The sequence below is a fragment of the Vespa velutina genome, chromosome 2 (assembly GCF_912470025.1).
Source record: "Vespa velutina chromosome 2, iVesVel2.1, whole genome shotgun sequence".
Lineage (NCBI taxonomy): Eukaryota > Metazoa > Arthropoda > Insecta > Hymenoptera > Vespidae > Vespa > Vespa velutina.
The window spans coordinates 19,102,062-19,119,958 of NC_062189.1; the positions used below are offsets into that span (position 1 = coordinate 19,102,062).

General features: G+C 27.4%; 5 protein-coding genes across 6 annotated transcripts; 3 read left to right on the forward strand and 2 right to left on the reverse strand.

The window, feature by feature from the left end:
* Nucleotides 1–6,126: 6,126 nt before the first annotated feature.
* Nucleotides 6,127–11,761, forward strand: LOC124946396 (aprataxin and PNK-like factor). 2 transcript variants are annotated; one of them, XM_047487017.1, is made up of 7 exons: nucleotides 6,127–6,446; nucleotides 7,075–7,149; nucleotides 7,348–7,530; nucleotides 7,643–7,842; nucleotides 7,957–8,259; nucleotides 8,347–11,185; nucleotides 11,671–11,761. In XM_047487017.1, exons 1-6 carry the CDS (start codon nucleotides 6,348–6,350, stop codon nucleotides 8,714–8,716), a joined length of 1,230 nt encoding a protein of 409 aa, XP_047342973.1. In that variant the 5' UTR covers nucleotides 6,127–6,347; the 3' UTR covers nucleotides 8,717–11,185; nucleotides 11,671–11,761. The 2 variants fall into 2 exon arrangements, with proteins under 2 accessions (XP_047342973.1, XP_047342972.1); XM_047487016.1 differs by having other exon boundaries at nucleotides 6,139–6,976.
* LOC124946397 (translin-associated protein X) lies at nucleotides 9,075–10,568 on the reverse strand. Its single transcript, XM_047487019.1, has 3 exons — nucleotides 10,494–10,568; nucleotides 10,236–10,418; nucleotides 9,075–10,006 (listed from the first exon to the last, which is right to left on the reverse strand). Exons 2-3 carry the CDS (start codon nucleotides 10,252–10,254, stop codon nucleotides 9,138–9,140), a joined length of 888 nt encoding a protein of 295 aa, XP_047342975.1. The 5' UTR covers nucleotides 10,255–10,418; nucleotides 10,494–10,568; the 3' UTR covers nucleotides 9,075–9,137.
* On the forward strand, nucleotides 11,711–12,430 carry LOC124947274. The gene is made up of 3 exons (XM_047489220.1): nucleotides 11,711–11,760; nucleotides 11,862–12,041; nucleotides 12,136–12,430. The coding sequence occupies exons 1-3, from the start codon at nucleotides 11,711–11,713 to the stop codon at nucleotides 12,428–12,430; spliced, it is 525 nt and encodes a 174-aa protein (XP_047345176.1).
* A 734-nt stretch (nucleotides 12,431–13,164) lies between these two features.
* Nucleotides 13,165–14,362, forward strand: LOC124957884 (mitochondrial import inner membrane translocase subunit Tim29). The gene is made up of 3 exons (XM_047515364.1): nucleotides 13,165–13,681; nucleotides 13,764–13,865; nucleotides 13,938–14,362. Exons 1-3 carry the CDS (start codon nucleotides 13,537–13,539, stop codon nucleotides 14,321–14,323), a joined length of 633 nt encoding a protein of 210 aa, XP_047371320.1. The 5' UTR covers nucleotides 13,165–13,536; the 3' UTR covers nucleotides 14,324–14,362.
* Nucleotides 14,350–17,703, reverse strand: LOC124957883 (1,4-alpha-glucan-branching enzyme). Its single transcript, XM_047515362.1, is given in 12 exon segments — nucleotides 14,350–14,541; nucleotides 14,617–14,905; nucleotides 14,969–15,153; nucleotides 15,429–15,781; nucleotides 15,951–16,151; nucleotides 16,229–16,536; nucleotides 16,615–16,824; nucleotides 16,898–17,145; nucleotides 17,250–17,419; nucleotides 17,522–17,550; nucleotides 17,552–17,596; nucleotides 17,598–17,703. Coding segments are annotated over 12 exon segments (2,100 nt in total). The 5' UTR covers nucleotides 17,652–17,703; the 3' UTR covers nucleotides 14,350–14,533.
* Between the last annotated feature and the right edge of the window lie 194 nt (nucleotides 17,704–17,897).

A 17,897-nucleotide genomic window follows, 5' to 3' on the forward strand; every position in this document is an offset into this window, starting at 1 on the left:
TCTAGTACCAGGGCAGGCCCCTTAAATCCTTCTTGTTTCTTCTATAAAAATGTTTGTTATTAGCTTAGCTTAGCCAATCATAGAGAACCACGAATTATTTAGCTGAACTATTGTCCCAAACTATGATAATGTGACATTTAATTCCTTTGTTGAAAACATGAATTGCCTTCTTGTTGTACAATAAAGCAAAAAGAGTTGAATGAAAAAATTGCTGCTTGCTTCCTGCTTGAGTTTTGTTACCAAGTGCAATGCAAAAGTCATACAGGAAACTTTTGTTTCGCGAGGAAACAAAAAACAAAACAAAGAATAAAAACGAAAAAAGCATTCGCTTAAGATTCTCCTTTTATCTTTGCATTCTTATATTTCGCATGATCCACATTATTGCCATAGGAATGTTTTAAATTTATGAATTTTCAATTATTTAGCTAATTATAAGTTTCCTGATACTTTGCACACAGCATTTGTTTCTTGAAAAGTACCCTTTGCTCACTCATCTTTTTACAAATATTTAACCAGTCACAGTTTATTGAAAAATAAATTTCATATAGAGTGCGTTGCTTTTTTTATAGTGACAGTCTTATAATTTAATCGGAAGATGCTTGCGCTTGTTTCTTAAAGCCGGTGGGGCATTAATTTTTACTTTGATCGGAAAGATTAAGGTTCTGTACCAATGCTTTGGCGGATGCAAGAGAATCATGGATGAGACTTCCCTGAGTTATCGCATGGTACGTATGACGTATCATTTCTTTCAATTCGTTTATCGCTTAATTAGATCATAAGAATAATATAATGATAAATAGAGCATAGTATAAGCTTAGAGTTTATTTCAATGTGTGCCTATACGAGAGGCATCTTATTTATTTAAAAAGTTGAGCTTTGCAAAACCTTATATCGATGCTACATTACTTTTGTTGCACCAATTCATTTATTAGAATAGAAAATATATATCTTCAGTTATCGAAGCATATTTAGATGTAACGATAAGTTTTAAATAATCTATGCTTTGCTTTATTCCAGCCAGGCATTGGACAGGTTGGTAATGCCCTACACGTTGTCAGTCCAGCAGAAGGCGGGGGTACTATAGTATAGCCACAGTCTGATACAAATGTAGTATCAAATCATCATGACGAATACGTTCCGTCGTCTTATACATTGCAATTTCCAGAATTACAACCACACACTCATTATCGTCATTGTATTACGTGTGGCCAGGAAAATTATTCTAGTATAGTTCAATGATCATAGGAGAAAAACGTTTATATACGGCTTGATGCACTTCTCCTCTTCATTTAATATGCTAAAAGTCGTCCATTAATTCTCATTTTCTTTATCTTACATAAGACAAATGATTATATCAAATTTATATTGATAAAAACCTTTATAAGACATATAATTGGAAGAATCAATTGTGTATACATGTATATATGTATAACATATTTCGTGGTCTTATACTGCAGATTTATTACTTATTGTGGCATTCCAACGATAGAAGTTTATTTATCTATAAGAGTTTTCTATCGAGAGAACTCTTTCAATAAGAAGAAAGTTCCGTGTCTGTGAGAACGTTTGTACTTTTACCGTTCATTGGAGAATATATATATATATATATATATATTATACACGCAGTACAGTTGAAAATATATATTTAGGGGATAAAAAAAGAATTGAATAGAAATTATTGTAACAGTCAGAATAATGTGTAAATAAGACAAAACTGAGAAACTACATTGAAATAGAATATCTTGATTTAGGTGATCTTACTTTGTCGAACATTGGCATACATTTTTTTTTTTTTCCTATACATTGATGATAGACCAGTACAAGATAGTATTTTACATTGAACTTGAATCTAATGCCTGCATTAACTTAATGTTTTTCTTTGAGACTAAAATTTATCGTGATAAAATAAAAGATAATAACTTTGACGAATTTGGATAATAACTTTGAAAATTTTCTGAAACAATACGTGCTATGGAATTCAATTTTTGGGAAGGCTCCTTCCATTTCAAGTTCTATAAAGAAAAATGCCTATTGCATAGCAACATACATATATGTACAGTTAATAAAAAGAAAAAAAAAAAAAAAAAAAAAAAAAGAAAAGAAAAAAAAAGATTATACATGAAAAATAATTTTGTACCTGAGAGCTATAAGATATACATAAATAGATTGCATATAATATTGATCATTCCAAAACGAACGTTGTTGAGATTAAACGCGTTATGAGACACAACATAATGAAGTTTATTTCATCTATGGCCTTAATATTAGATGGCAGGTAATACTTTTATGAAAAATAATTAGATCAATAGGCATCATCAATGAAGTGATATCATTCCGAATAAATATTTCGCTTTGCTTTCCTATATCATTAACGATTGATATAAACGATAATAATTTAATACGTTTTTATACTCTGTCTAACGCGTATTACAAGTGCATCGAATTGTTAAATAACATCATCATTTTTCAAACACGTTATTTTATATTGAGCACATATCTGTTATAATTTATACTCCTACGTAGCATTATTATTGAAAGATACATTGAAAATAAAAAGAATATATGAATTATTTAAAAGAAAGCTAACACGACACAGTATTACTGTTTTATTTTTCATAACTCGGGGATAGCTTTTATAAGTGCTACCATATAGTTCTCAGGTGCAGAAGTGTACCGAGATGAGAAGAAAAATTCTGAATGCTAGAGACCGTAGGTGTATGGCAAATTTCAAGAATAAACAGTTATTTCGAACTGACGTTCTATAGAGCGAATGTTATATTTATTAATTAAATAATAATAATAATAATAATAATAATAATAATAATAATAATAATAATAATAATAATAATAATAACGATGATGATCGATAAGTAATATAATAAATAATAATATTAATAATTAATAATTACAAACAAACAAAAAATATTTATAGTAACATATAGCGATTATCCGCATTGTTATCAATGATTCCTTTTTATAGCTTGAAACGTGACGGCAATATAAAACAATATGTCGACTTTTATCGTGCGCGGGATGCATTTTTTCTAGCGTATTTACATTTAGAAAGGCAGGAGATGGAAGTATCGTTAATAATTGCTAAAAGGAAAGAAATGTGTTATAATACTTTTTCTTTATTTCTTTCTTTCTTTCTTTCTTTCTTTTTTTTTTTTTTTTCGTTTCTGATTAAAATAGTACCTAAAACAATAAGTGTACGCTATAACGCGTAAAAAAAAAAAAAAAAAAAAAGAAAAGAAGTGTTCAAGCCTCGACGTTTTAACATTATTTATTTGCTAATTGAACAAGAATTTAAATAATACTAGGACCAAAACAAGTTTCATAATTAATTCAGGGACATGAACGAACACACATACACCACAACAACACATACACAGCAAGGGATTCCAATGTATATCTCGCATATATGAACGGTTACGCGTATATTCAAATGGCATGTCCATATCGCAAAGGAGAGAGAGAGAGAGAGAGAGAGAGAGAGAGAGGAGAGAATTATTTTTTTCCTCAACTACGCAATAACATACAATGTTCATTTCTCAAATTTAATTCAAAATAATTCATATTATTCACGGTACTTTTTACGTATATTTATATGAAATATCGAGTAAAAGATTTCTTTTCTTTCTCTTTTTTCTTTTTCTTTTCTTCCATGGAATATCCATCTTACGTTTTTTACATGTATGCAGAAAATGTGTTTAAGCTTTATGCATAGTCTCATTTACAAATTATTCGAAAAAAAAAAGAAGGTCAATTTTATTCAATCCAGATATATAAATGCATAGAAATTCTCGAGCTCGCGTGTGTATAGGAATGACTGAATGAATGAGTGAGAAGAACATGTACGGAGAGAGAGAGAGAGAGAGAGAGAGGAGAGACAAAAAAACGAATATTATACATTTTTCATGGAACAAGCATATTTTTCTCTACGGGATATATTTCCAAAACCCAATAGATTGAATACCTTTTCTTCTACACTTTATATGCACATGATTACATATATACATATATATATATTATTATATATATGCGTGTGTGTGTGCAATCAGATTAAACTGCGAAGAAAGAAATTGGTACCCGTTATAGTTTACGTTTCTTTTATTTATTTATGTTATTTCATTTCTTTTTTAACGCTAGAAACGAACGCCCTGAAACAGAAGAATGCATATGTGTGCCTGCTGTATGTACGTGTATGTGTGTGCGTATGTGTACGCGCGATAAGAGCGTACGAGAAAAACACGAATAAGAGGTATACGAATTACCTAAAAAGAAAAGGGGATGATGGATAAAAAAAAGAGACATGCGAGGTACAGGGGAAAAAAAGAAAAACAAACAAAAAAAAGAAACAACAACTATACCAAAAAGGAGAGATAAACGATTGTTTAAAAGTATTGTGTCGCGCGCAGACCAAAACCAAATCATTAAACTTAAGGGTGCAATCGATTAGCAATGACTGAAGAGGATTAACCTGAAATGAGATTTATATGGGGGAGACATTAGACTGTATTTGATTTAGAAAGAAAATTGCAATATATCTATCTATATATGTGTGTGTGTATGTATATATATATATATATATACCGTTCCTACTTTAATAAAAACTATAGAGCTTTGTTGATATATATTATATATATATTTTTTTTTTCAATCGATTTGTTCATTATTAGAATCATTCGTGCGATTTCAAAACGATAAGTTCCGACAAAAAATTCATACGATATATATATATATATATATATATATATATATATAGACATATAGGGTATCTGCAATGAAATGTTCTAACCTTTTTGTTTTTTCACAATGAAATTGTACGTTTCATTGGAGACATCCTGTATATATATAAATATATATACTATATATATATATATATATACACACACCATACGACAGAACGCCGATTTAAACGAAAAACAGTTTAATTGTATAGTAATGATACAATTGATAAGGGATAGCTTTTACATCTATTACTTTCTCGCATATATATATATATATATGTGTGTGGGGGGGGGGGAATTGTATGTGTGTGTGAACGTTATTACTCTACTTCTTTATTACAAGTTTCTATGTTTACTTATCTCGACCCATAAATCAATAATCTGTTATCGAAAATTTTTTATGTTCCCTTATTTAAAATAATCGACGTTCTGCCATATTACGTATATATACATACATATATATATATATATATATAATATATATATATATATATATATATATTAATAGGGATGCTGTTATAACAAACATCTTAGTAATTAATCATTTTAGTTCAATTATCGAAGACTAATGATCGTCATCAGATATATTTACTTCATTGTTTATAATTTTTTTTCTTTGTGTTTGTCTTTTTATTTTCTTTCTTTATATATATATATATTTATATATATATATATATTATATAGATATATATATATATATAGATATAAATAAATATCTTTATATGTACACTTTTTTTATAATTAAACATATCTCGACAAATAAATGCGGCAATTTTTATGATAATTTTTATATCTACGTACGTCAGGGACGATCGGGATTAATTTTGAGATTACTATTCAATTATATATTCTACTCCCTGAAACACGAAAGGAAATGAAGAAAATAAAAATAAAATAATAATAAGTTATAAAGAAAAGCGCGATTTTAATTGCTTTACGAACGATATTACGATAGGAAAATTTCTCGACGCAATTATAAAGTTCCGATCAACAAATCTATAAGACACGTCTGGCTGGTTACATTATCTATATATCATATTATTATAAAATTGAATATTGAATTTGGGCCAATTTTTCTATGTCATTTTTTCACGCTAAAAGATTCGATACGACGATTAGACATGGGCAATCAAATCTGTACTGTTTAGTACTTCTCATCAGCGGGTTTCTCCTGTTTATAACAGTGTACCTTCTTTGTAAGTATAAATGAAAAACATTTCATTGTTATCATAGAAAGCCTTATCTTTTACCTTATCGCTTTTTTTTTCCCGCCATCTCCTTTCCTTCTTTTCTTTCAGGAATAAAAAAAAAAGAAAAAAAAAAAAAAAAAAAAAAGAAAATACATATACTATTCCTTAGCTACGAAACATGTATTTACATGTACAAACGCGCGCATACGCATACGCTACAACACATAAGCATACGCAATATGCAATGCATTTCGTAGCTGTCTTAAAACAACTTTGAAAGAACTTCATTGAGTATTTTTTTGTTTCACATAGTAAACAAAATGTCAAGAAAAATGTCACGTAGTATTATTTTGCGATATAAAAAAATTGATTAGTCGCTTAATAAAAGCCGACTATATATAACAAAGAAAACCGATGGGCAATAAGAATGAGAAAACTGCAAATAATTCGATTCGAAAACGATCTCTTTCAAATAGCAAATTTACAAATAGGAAATAATATTATCGGTCGTAATAGTGTTACAGGAGTGAGTACACGAATTTGTGCTGCTTTCAATTCTTCTATCATAATATCCTAATAATATTTTTTATTATGTCAATTCTTCTTTCCTTACAACTTGTCAAATAGTCTTATTATCGTAAATTATTATTGCGAAAAAATAATTTTTTTATTTCCCTTTGTAATTACTTTTTATCGAGCTATCGTTTACAAACTTTGATGATTCTATGTATCGGTCGTATGTATAAGAGAAACATAAAAATATACTATTATAGTAAGTATATCGCAATGTAGTGAAAATTAGTTTCATTATATTTCGATGGTGACACCACTTGGCTCATCATAAATCATGTGTTACACGGATTAATATCAAGCTCTACGGAACGTACTGTTTTGTGTATTTCTGAATTTATTTTTATTATCTATTTATTTTTATTTATTGTTTCTTTTTTCTTTGATTTTTATTCTAAAAGTTTTACATCCGTGTAAAGTATAGAAATTCACGTGAATGAAAAGATTGAATTAGTATTTAGAATCTATAAACATTGTTTCTAATAGGTTAGGTTTATATTATCTATTAAAGCAGTATTAATATTTATGTACATACATCTTTTAGTCTATTATATTTATATTTTTCTATTATTTGATGATTATAGTCTAATAATGGACAGATCATTAAACATGCTGTAACAATCAATTTATCTCCAAGTGGTGATATGACCCTGACACCGGTAAGATTCAATTACGTAGATATGAGAATATCTATCAAAATATACTTGAAATATATATATCAATTAGACTTAAGGAATATACTTTTGAAGTAAATTAATTAAAAAAAAAAAATGATATATTTGATTTACATTATTTACTTTTACAAGATATATAATAATATTAATAATAATTAGGATTTCTTAGAAAATTGTTATTAGTATCAGGTCTCGCCTTGTTATATAAAATCTACTGGATCATCTCGGTGGCATCTTCTTAAATTAGGTACAGCTGTACCTATTAAACCAGGAGATATTTGTTCCTTGTTATCAGATAAATGTTGGTTTAAAATTATGACAATGTCTGAAACAGTAGAGAAAGATAATCATCTGTTAAAAAGAAAGGTTATTACCTCTTGATTCTTTCTTTGATTTATTTATATTATTAAATTTCGTTGATATTGTAAGTGGTTAAATTAGATAAAATATACACAGATATATATTACTTATGGCATAGTGTACAGATGACATACCATTCGAACCAATGGATAAAAAGATATGTTTCGATACATCTCCAATGTCTATAGCTTCGCATGGCGATGGTTCTAGCGAATCTCAAGATAATAAAGATTTTAAACCTATAACAGTAGAGACGCCTATCTTAAACAAAGGGAGCAGTATTATTGTGTCTACATTTTCCAAGGATATGGATGCTAGGTTCCTTTCCCTTTTTTTTTTTTTTTTTTTTTTCTATAAATATTTGTAACAAAAGCAAAAGTTTAAAAGACAATATAGTTTTATTAAAATTTCAATGTTCCCTTTGAATATTAGTTCATCAGAGAATAATCAAACTATTCTCAGTTCAATGTCGATGGCAGAGAATCCAGATTTACCTAGAGAATCTACACTTGATAAAGAAAATTCAAATATTCAGAAAGAGGAATCGAAGAAAGTTGAAGAAAATGTTAAACAGGACCATATTATGCATTCTAGTGATCGCGATGAGTCACATACTTTAGCACAACAGGATATACATTCTTCGCCAACACTCGAACAAAATAAAGCAAGTGTATCGGGTGCTGAGCAAGTAGAAACGAAAAGAAATAAATGTGTTTACAAGGATAAATGTTACAGGTATATTGATATTTATTGATATATTGTTATATTTTCTTTTTATAAAAAATTTTTCTGTTTTATTAAATATTTAAATTTCATTTTTAGAAAGAATCCACATCACAAAGTTCAGTTCAGTCATCCAGGTGATCCAGATTTCGAAGAAGTCGATGAACGCCCTGAATGTCCTTATGGTATAAATTGCTATCGCAAAAATCTACAACATAAAGCTCAATTTAAGCATTCCACTATGCGAAAACGTCGAGCGCCAACCCCTGTACGATCACCAAGATCTGACAATGAATCTGTAGTGGAAGCATCGTCAGAAGATGAATCTGTTGATGAATCTGAATACGAACCATCCGATTTCAGTTCAGATGATACCAACACTGACATAGAAAATGTAGAAAGTGATGTGGATAATGTAGAAAGTGACTGGAATGAAAGTAACAGTGATATCGAAGATTCTAAATCTTAAACTGGTTAAGATAATAAAGGAAATGGTGAAACATTGACTTTATACATAGTGTACAGACAAATTATTTATTTATGTAATAATAATTATCATATATTAGTTCAGTTTGAAAGAATATTACATCAAATTTATCTGTGATAATTATAATCATTAGAAATTTGGTATTTAATAAGATATTAAATTGTCATTATTTAGATCTATGAAGAATAACAGAGAAATATTTTTCTTTAGTGAATTGTTTTTATTTGTTTAAATTGAAAGAATTAACATCGTCACTTACCATCGAAATAATGTTTATTTTATGTAAATATAGATATAAAATATTACATAGTTATCATTATTATTATTATTTTTATTTAAATGTGTGTGTGTGTGTGTGTGTGTGTAATTATTTGTAATTACATTACTTTTTTATTAGTTTTCATTAGACCTGATATCCTTCATCTTCATCACCCATATAATCCTCTGTAGCTCCAATGGCAACATCTGCCAACATATGTTTAGGTATTTCAGATCCTCTTACTTTTATTGTATAGCATACATTTTCCATTTTAGTTAAACTTTGTTTTAACGTATAAAGCTTTTTACTCATATCTTTATTAAAAATACTTGTACATCCTAGAAATCCCTTATGCATATTTCTAACAAAATTACAAATTTGATAACAACTGGCTATATCTCCTGTTGCTAAATTATTAATGCATTTTCGCATAAGTTCTCCGGTCAAATCTGCTATACCCATGATATATTCGTTCGGAGTGATTATTATTCGTGTCATTTTTGTTGGTAACTCACAATTCTGTAAAGTGGATTTAGATTTATTTGAATCGGGATAAATCAATGATTTTTCTAACTCAATCCAGTCTTGCATAGAACCAGATTGTAAATATTGAAAGAATGTAACTGCTTCTATATATTCTTCAAGTCCAACTCTATAAGCTTTAAGATATTGATAAATATCTTGACCATCTAACTCATACGCAATGCTTTTAAAGAGAGTTTTCCCCATATTATCAAGTCTTTGCTTAGCTTCTCCAAGTACGGAGTCTCGTTTACTTTCTTTGTCAAGGGTATGTAAAAGGAATATTATTCTTTTACTTTCTATTGTAATATCTCGACTAAGTTTAACAAGTTTCTCAAATTTATCATGTTTTGTATCTAATTCATTGGAATATATTCGAAACTGTTGTATAACCAAATTATTCTCATCTATACTTTCCAAAATTTCTCTTCCTTTATCTCCAACATTGACTTTGTTTTTATTACAATGATGACCACGAGTTCTTCTACCAGCTAAATAAGATCATATAAAGACAATTATTTTGCGAGTATACTATATACAAAGATATTTTCTTTAAATAATATATTGTTTATAAACTGTCTTTATAAAATTGATTTCTTAAAAAAAAAAAAGAAAAAATAAAAGAAAAAAAAAATCATCTAATTTATAAAAATTAATTTTACGTTTACATGATAAAGAGGTTAAAGAGGTTATGTGTACCATCATATATTTTTATCATACCTTTTCCTTGAGACATCATAAATATTTTATATTTTAAGTTTCTTATTACTATAGATTCAAGAATAAATCATAAAGAATAATTAATCGTGCGCCACCAAGTTTTATATCTCACAAATATTATTGTTAACTGATCACAGTTCATAATATATTCATCACATCTTTGATAATATAATTAATTTTTCGCTATGAAATTGATAAATATTAATTAAATAGGAAATTCAAGTAAATTTTTGAATTTTTTAAAACTTCAATACACACATAATAAACAAATTAAACAAATTAATGATTTATGTAGGTACAAATGAGCACATATAATACATTGACTGTGCCATTGGCGCGACTTGTGTAGCCAATTAGAACGAACCAAGAATAAGCTTATCAAATATTTATTTTGATAATTAAAATTATAATTTTTTTTACATTTATGTGAATTATCATTAATGTACTTTACATATGAAATGATTATCAGTGCGTTTATTTATTAATTTAACACCGTCATTGATACCGTAACAAAAGTGTCTAGGTCAAGATTTGAAAAACTTAATAATAGAAAAAATTGAATTGAATTTAAAAAATATTGGAATGGAAGAGTTTTCTTTTTTTTTTTTTTTTTTTTTTTGAAAAGAAAATTATTGCATAATACTTAAAAAAACAAAAATTTCTATGTAGAAATGTATTAAAGATGAGAAATTTTTGAAGACATTATATTATATAAATATAAAATCGATGGAAGAAACAGTTATTTTACGAGCACGAATTGTTTTATAAGTTATCGAAAATAGAGATGGTTATCAAGGTTTGGAACGCGTCGATTGGTGCAAGCAATATATAAACGATTATTTTCATCAATTGCACATTTCCTTTTGGTTCTGTGAAAAATCATCAAATTAATAACATTCTCTGTTATAATGCCAAGTAAAAAGAAAAAATATAATGCACGTTTTCCAGCGGTAAGCAAAAAATTTCTTTCTATCGTGGTATTGTTTGACAATAAAGTACAAAAACAATAGAATTATTTTTTACTTATAACATACATTTAAGTATTATATTATGGATTAAAATAATACGAATTTTTGGATGATATAAGTTAATGTTTGAAACGAAGATTAACGTTTAATTTATTTATCCATCGAATATAATTTTACATGCTATCTTGCAACATTGTACAGATAACTTAACCTAAAAAATGCATCTCAGGGTCGTATTAAGAAAATTATGCAGACCGATGAAGAAGTAGGAAAAGTTGCTCAAGCAGTACCAATTATAATCTATATCCTTTTTTATATATAATATTATTACAATATGCTTTAATGATATTAGCGATGTTTTTTTCTTTTCTTTTTCTTTCTTTTTTTTTCTTTTTTTTTTTTTTTTTTTTTATAAACATACATTTTTGCAATGTTAACTTTCACCTTAACCATATATATATACCTAGAACATTGGAACTATTTGTACATTCGCTACTTACAAAAACTATGCAAATTACAAGTGCCAAGAATGCTAAGACTCTAAGTCCATCCCATATGTAAGTAAGTTAAATAATTATTAATATTATATTATATAAAATTACGTATTTATTTTATTATATATTTTAACTAACTTGCATCGTTACTTTATACTTCCTAGGAAACAATGTATTCTATCGGAAAGTCGTTTTGATTTTCTTAAAGATTTGGTAAAAGGTTTACCAGACGTATCAGGACCTGATGAAGAAGTACCTACACCACCTTTAACTCCTGCCCCAATAAATGTAAACATTTCTAATCCAACTACGTGTCCGTCTACAGCATATTATTTGGATCAAGGGTATAATCTTTTATAATATAATATAATTTTTTTTTATTTCAGTAATTTTCTTTAACAATATTCTTTTTTTTTCTTTTTTTTTTTTTTTTTTTAGCTCTCAAAGTTTGATATCAAACGATACAAACGCAGAAAATAAAATCTGGAGAAATGATGGAAGAATAGTAAATTCAAATGTCAATGTATCAAGCGAAATATCTAAAGTCACTGCTACACCTCAAGCTCCAGAATTTCAAATTTCTGTACCTGCATCATTTCAGATTAATCAACCTAATTTTTATACGGAGGTCAATCCTATAAATTCAAGTAACAATTCTGATACGAGTTCAACAAATCATCCAACATCTAACTTTACTCATACTGCTAATATCGATGAAGATTATGATACATAGTTATTTTACTTAGTAATTTGCAGTATAAACTGTAATACTAACTTTAGATATTTGAAGAATTTAAGTATACATAACACATGTCACATACGTATTTTTAAATTGTTAATAATATGCTAAGTTCAACAAGTGATTGTGGTTTCTGATTGAACTAGGATATACATTTTTATATTCAGCTCTAATTACATCTCGAGAATATTTTGAAGACACCTGTTTACTCATTTTACTATTTATTTAGGTCAAGATATTTTTTAATATAATTTTTACAAAAGATTTTTAAATCTTTTAAAAAGATATTATACTTTATGAATTTGTTTAGTTAATTCCTTTCTAAAATTTTCCTAAGTTTTTGTTTTGCCAATTCTCTCTTTTTATTCTATCATAATTTTTTATTTCCCATTCAGTATCATAAAATTCTCGTCTATTTTGCGTCAGGGAAAAGTAAATAAATGTTTAGATATAACAGAAATAAATTAATTGCTTTATCTACTATTCCTCTTTTATAATTAAGGTATTTTATAAAACTATATTGTCAGTAACTGCCGACATATATATGTATTACATATATATATATATATGTATATATAAATTTATGTATATATATATTTGAGTAGAGATTCATTAAACATAAAACATAAAATTATTGATCTGCTTTTAATATGAAAATTAATAAAGTTAGTAAATGAGAAAAATTATTATCAAATTCTGATTTTCATAAAAATAATTAATAATTGAATGATTTATTATATCTGTTATTTATTTCAATATTATTCACTTTTTACATGGTTTAATTTTTCAGATTTTTATATTTTCTTTAATGAATATTTAACTTTATTTTCTTCGTTAATCCGTAAAATTCACTATAAGTTCCATGCAGTAAGAAATAAGAGAGGGGAGAAGGAACGACAGAGAGCGAGAGAGAGAGGGGGATATAACATGTGCCAAAGATTGAATAGAGGTTAACATTGAAAACAACGTAAAATTAATGTCTCTGTAATCTTAATTACAAATGATACAAAAATATTGATCTGTCAAAAGGAATTAAATATTTGATAAAATACATTTTAAATTCTTTATTTATTAAATGTATTATTTAAATAATATTTAATATGAATTTTCGGAGTTCTATTCAGTTAGGTGAAAAAGTTAAATTTATTTTTAATCCATTCTATTTAAAAATTAACAAAGTAATTAATACAGTAAAGAATTATGGAATGTCCGAAAGATTTAAAGGAACAATATTAGAACATTGGGGTAAGAATTTATAATGATTTGTAATCATTAAATCAACATATTTCTATATTTTAAATGATGAATATTATATTGCGATTTACAGGAAATTATTGGAAAAATTTATATATAGATTATAAAGAAGTTACTATTGATACTGTAAAAGACTGTAAATCACATCCTATACGCACATCAATATATAGTACAGGTATGTTAATGTTTATATTTTGTATCAATCGTATATACATACAATAAATATAATATTTGCTTCGTATTTAAGTTTTAGGATCCACGTACTATTTATATAAACATAATCCTGATGAAGATTCTTTTCGTGAACATTTATTAGAAAATGCTATTAAATTAATGCAAGTAGGTGAAACTATTCGTAATGAAATATCGGTACAACACGTAGAAATATTAGAAAAATATTATAATGAAGGTATTGTACGAAGATTTAGTATAGGTATACTGTCTATAATCTGGTTAGATAATTATGACAAAGAATGTTCTCTTTATAAAGCTGTCTGTCCTTATTTAAAACCACGTTACTTAAATTTTTATGAAAGAATAATAGACATAGGATTTTTAGATAGATGGTGGATATTGGATAGAAAAATGATCGATTATGATATAAATATCAAAGAATTTGATGTTATATGTTAATTACATATACTAGTTTCTACAGTAAATGATTTAAAAATTTTTCTTCTTTTATTTCTGTTTCCCAAAAAATATAATATAAATTACAGAATATTATTTTATAAAATAATATTGCGTAATAAAAGATAATGTTTTATAAAAATACAATTTTATGTTAACTACAACATTGAAATTTACAGGATTATAGTATATGTTATATAGTTTCTTCATACATCAGGTTTCTGAAAAATAAATTACGAATATTAATAATGTAGTATTTTATGTACATTTGTTTGATAAGTTATCATTATACGTACCATGAGCATATACTATAGCTGTACGACAAGGAATATATACCATCATTCTATATGGCAAGCCAGAATATGGTTCAGGATTTGTAAAATGTTTTGTATTATTATCAACTCGATTTTCACCTCCATATTGTGTATTGTCACTGCATAATACAATTTTATGTGCTCCTTGCTGTCTCACTCCTATCGTATAATCAGCAAAAGACTTTGTGGGGTGAAAATTGAAAACAAATGTAAGTCCAGCACGATCAAAAACTATCAATTTATCATCTTCGTGCTTCCAACTAACATATCCCTGAAATCATTGCAAATATTTATTATTTTTTGAAATTTGGAACAAAATTTTTATAAAACATACAGGATTAGCATGTAACCATCCATATTTTTCTTCTAAATTATTCACATCACGATCCCAATTATTCATAAACTTGTATTTCAATAATTCGTCATCTACCAAATTCCATTGTCTTCTTGCATAATGATAACTATCTGCATTACCAGCTCGAGGAAAATCTAGCCATTCTGGATGTCCAAATTCATTTCCTATGTGCAAATGAATTCATTTTTAAATATTAAATGAAATTATTAATTCTATTTATACATTTCAATTAAATTAAATTAAATTAAATTATATTATATTAAAACTTTTTATTATTTTATTACAAAAAAAAAATTAATTATGATTTCTTATGATATATATATATATATATGCTATATATAAGAATAAAAATGAAAAATGAAAATGTAAATTATATCACGCACGACCTACTTTTTAAAGATAATTATACGAAGTAAATACTTATCAAAAGAACTCTCACCCATGAAATTTAGATAAGCTTCTCCACCCAAAGAATGCGTGATAAGCATGATCATGTTATGAAGAGCTATACCACGATTAATAATATTACTTGGTGGACTCAGTGAACTCATATGTGTATACATTTCTTTATCCATGAGCCAAAATGCTATTGTTTTATCACCTACAAGAGCTTGATCATGAGATTCACAATATGCAACTGTTTTTTCCATCCATCTGCGGTTACTTAATGTCCAACATATGTCACCCACATTCCAATCTTCATCTTTGGTTTCTTTTAATAATTTAATCCATTTGTCAGGTATAGCCATTCCTAGTCGATAATCAAATCCAACACCACCTTCAGCGACTGGTCTTAAAAATTATATACACATATCTTAAGAAAATACATATCTTTAATACATTATTATAATCATGCTTATAAATAAACTTTCTTTATCATTTAATTTCATTAGTTTCCTATATTTATATGAAGAACATACAATAATATTATGTAAATATCCAATGTTATTTGATTTAATACCTGCATATACCTGGCATCCCACTAACATCTTCAGCTATTGTAGCAATTTCAGAATATAAATCATGTAACATATGATTAGCTAGCATCAAATAAACCACACCCTCGACATCAACATTCAGGCTATAATATTCATCATAATGACCACTGAAACCTTGCCCAAAACCTCTTGAGTGATATAGCATTGATGTAACTCCATCGAATCTGTTTTAATTATAAATCATAAATATTTTACATCATGTGACTAACATATATAATGAAATAAAATTAATTTTTCTAACCTGAATCCATCAAAGCCATATTCGCTTATGTACCAACGTAAATTAGAAAGTAAAAACCGTAGTACTTCATATTCTGCATAATTAAATAATCTACTATCCCAAAGCGGATGTTGTCCACGACTACCAGTATGAAAGAAACAACTATCCGTACCATCAAACATGTTTAACCCATCTAAAGTATTTTTTGAAGCATGCGAATGCACCATATCTAATAATACATAAAGACCATGAGCATGAGCTTCATCTATCAATTCTTTTAATTCCTCTGGTGTACCATATCGAGATGAAACGGCATAAAATGAAGTTACCTAATTAATTTTTATGCAAGAAGTTGTATAGAAATATTCATATAAATATTTAAATTAAAGAAAAAGATATATAGCTACTTGATATCCAAAGCTGGCATAATAAGCATGTTCCATAATAGCCATTAATTGTATAGCATTATAGCCTTGTTTTACTATACGTGGAATTATCTTTTTAGCAAATTCAAGATATGTACCAATTCGTAATTCCTGGGTAGCAATACCAACGTGACATTCATATATTCTAAGACTTTCAGGTTTCTTTGGTTTCGGGTGTTTAAATTTGTAAACCTATAAGAAAAGTGTAATATATATAAATACAATATATATTAATTACAATATATATTCTATCTTTAAATCTAACTTTTTCAGGACTGGGATGCCAAATACGTTGTTTAAATGTTGTGCCTTCATTTTTATCTGATGGTTGATTTACATATGTGGCCCATGGACTAAGTCTTTCCAATAATTCATTATTATGATCCTTAACGATAATTTTAACTTCAGAAAGATGTTGTAATGGAGAGCTTCCATCTGGATTTGGAGGTAAATGTAATTCCCATTTCCCATACTCCAGTTTCTTGTATGGCGTTTTAGTTTTATCCCAACCATCTTTAAATAGAAAAAAAAAAAAATTGATGCTAATTAAGGATAGTATAGATAAAGATATACATACATACATATATATATATATATATATAAGTAAAATTTCTTACTAAAATCTCCTGTTAAAAATAATTCTTGAGCTCCAGGTGCCCATTCTCTTGCTGTTACACTATTATCCTTATTAACATGTATTCCGTATATATTGTATGCCGTTGAAAAGTTATTTAAATTACCATCTCCTGCTTCTATTTTTTCTATATAATCTTTAAATAAAGCATATCTAAAAATAATGAAAGAACGTATATTTCAATATAAAATAAACGAAGATAAAAGCAAATGAAAGAAGATCTGTTAAGAATACGATTTAAATTTATAAAGATACCTTCGGCGTATATCCTTTTCATAAGGGTATCAAATATGGATCTCTTTCTAATAAGCTTGTTAATTCCGGAACCTCTAACTTGCAGAGGATCCATACTTGACCATTTCCATCCCAGTTTTAAGAAATTCATACGACGGACACAATTCACTCAAATAAATACCCTCACAGAACCCGCGCGTTAGCGGGCGTGAATGAACGTCCAAGTGAACCCGGAGTGCTCACACATCTAATATTAAGCTGTTTTATGAGAACCAATAAGAAAAACGCGATTGCAGTGACACCTCGTTAATATTTCTATAACTTGTCTTCATTAATTGAGTCATTCACGAAGAGTTGATATGACGAAAGATATTTGAAAAAAACCGCTGTATTATTG